The following is a 2,011-nucleotide window of genomic DNA, read 5'->3' as shown; positions in this document are numbered from 1 at the left end:
GTTTCTCTATGTAGCCCTGGCTGACCTGGAACATACTCTGTAGACCAGGCTGGCCTCAGACTCTGAAATTCTCCTGCCTCTACCTCCCAAGTACTGGGATTAAAGAGCTGTGCCACCACTGCCTGGAGTCCCATTGCTATTAAGTAACTTCATACTGAGCCTTGGATATGTTTCCTTGAAACAAAATTATGCTTTATAAGTTAAGGAAACTTTTGTGTGTACCCTCCCTCTTGCTATAAATTTCATATAACAAGCACAGTGCTAACCTATACTGCCAATTAGACAGAGAGGATAGTGATGGACTTGGCTCAAGAGGGTTGCATTAGAGTTGGACTACTGAATGTAAGTATTAAGGAGATGGCTCATTGGTTAAGAGTACTCTAACTCCAGTTCCAGGGAATCTAATACCCTCTTCTGGCCTCTCAGGATCCCAGGCAGGCATACAGGCATATGGTATACAGACATATGCAGATAAATACTCATATACATAAAAAAAGTCATTGTCATACCTAAAGTAGACTTGCAAGTTTGTGTTTTTCTTCTAAGCATTATAGGTTTTTGACCAATTTTAGTTGGTTTTATATATGGTGTAAGATAAATGGTTCACTTTATTCTTTTGTTTTGTAGAAATTATTGTTACTTTTATTATTGTTGTTCTTATTATTTGACAAGCTCTCAGTATGTAGCTCTGGTATGTAGACCAAATTGGCCTTGAACTCAGAAATCTACCTGCCTTTGCACCACCACACCTCACTGAAAATTGAAAGCATTCACATACCCTGTAAAGGTTGGGGTTTATGTTTATGAGGTAACGTATTAGGTAAATGCTCAAATGGCTGAGTTTTCCATATTAGAAAAATACTGTCTGAGGCTAGCATATGCATTGCAGCATAGGTCATTTAGGATGACAGGTTTGTTGTACATTTGTGTATGTTGTGCTTTCCTCCTTCCATTGTAACTGTAGAGTGTTTCAGAATTGTTGCCATCACATCCCCCAATGAAGGAGTTGGATAAACAAGCATATTTGAAACAACTTTATACTGGCCTCTTATCTTCCAGACTCAGGATTGGTTGTCTTCTTTTTCATAATATACTAATTTATAATTTCTGTTGTAGTCTAGTGTGAAAAAAGCCAGTATTAAAATTCTGAAAAATTTTGATGAAGCAATAATTGTGGATGCTGCAAGTCTGGACCCAGAATCTTTATATCAACGGACATATGCAGGGTAAGCTTAACTTGTGTGTAGAATTTAGCATCTTTTACAGTTTTAAAAAATGTTTAAATGCCCAGCATTTTCACATGCCATGTAATATAGCCGTCAAAAGGAAGCCGGGCATTGTGGCCTACCTTTAATCTCAGCACTCGAGACCAAGACAAATGAATCTTTGTAAATTCAAGGCCAGCTTGGTCTACATAGTGAATTCCAGGCCAGCCAAGATTACACAGTGAGATCCTGTCTGAGAAAAATAAAACAAAGCAAACAAAACAAAAAAAGGATGGCTCTGGGGCCAGTAGGCCTGAAGGACCTGCGTTCAGTCAGTTCCTGGAACCATGGTGGAAGGAGAGAATCAACTCTCCCCGATGTTTTCATCTGACCTCCAATGCGTGTTATGGCACATGCATAGCTGGGTTCTCACACACACCAAGCATATGTATATATATTCTTAAGTTTTCAGTTCTGTCTGTGTCTAGGCATGCTACTCAGTCTCCTAGTGACTCAGATGTAACACTATAACTCACTAAAGTACATAAATGAAGTAATGCATGAAAAGCAATTAAAATAGTGTCTGATGTCTTGGAAGCACTGGGCACATACCATTTCCATTTGGTTTCCATTTTATCTGTTTTATTTATTCACTTATTTATTTTGAGACAGAGTCTCACTATGTAGTCTTGACTGGCCTAGAATTCATTACATAGACAAAGTTCACAGAGATCTGCCAGCCTCAGCTTCCCAAAGACTGGGATCAAAGGTATGTGCCACCATGTCTGGCCATTTTAGCTTTTTTT

The 2,011-nt window shown here is 38.8% G+C and overlaps 1 protein-coding gene across 3 annotated transcripts in view; it reads left to right on the top strand.

Annotated features, from left to right (window-relative positions):
• Akap10 (A-kinase anchoring protein 10) overlaps window positions 1–2,011 on the top strand; it is a 64,405-nt gene that overhangs the window by 39,637 nt on the left and 22,757 nt on the right. For all 3 annotated transcript variants that reach the window (XM_031355065.1, XM_031355064.1, XM_031355066.1), the window contains exon 11: window positions 1,117–1,226. In XM_031355065.1, the coding sequence (XP_031210925.1) occupies window positions 1,117–1,226 (110 nt within the window). The remainder of the gene's footprint in view (window positions 1–1,116; window positions 1,227–2,011) is intronic.

This window comes from Mastomys coucha, unplaced genomic scaffold (assembly GCF_008632895.1).
Source record: "Mastomys coucha isolate ucsf_1 unplaced genomic scaffold, UCSF_Mcou_1 pScaffold5, whole genome shotgun sequence".
Classification (NCBI taxonomy): Eukaryota; Metazoa; Chordata; class Mammalia; order Rodentia; family Muridae; genus Mastomys; species Mastomys coucha.
This window is presented reverse-complemented; position numbering and strand designations above follow the sequence as displayed.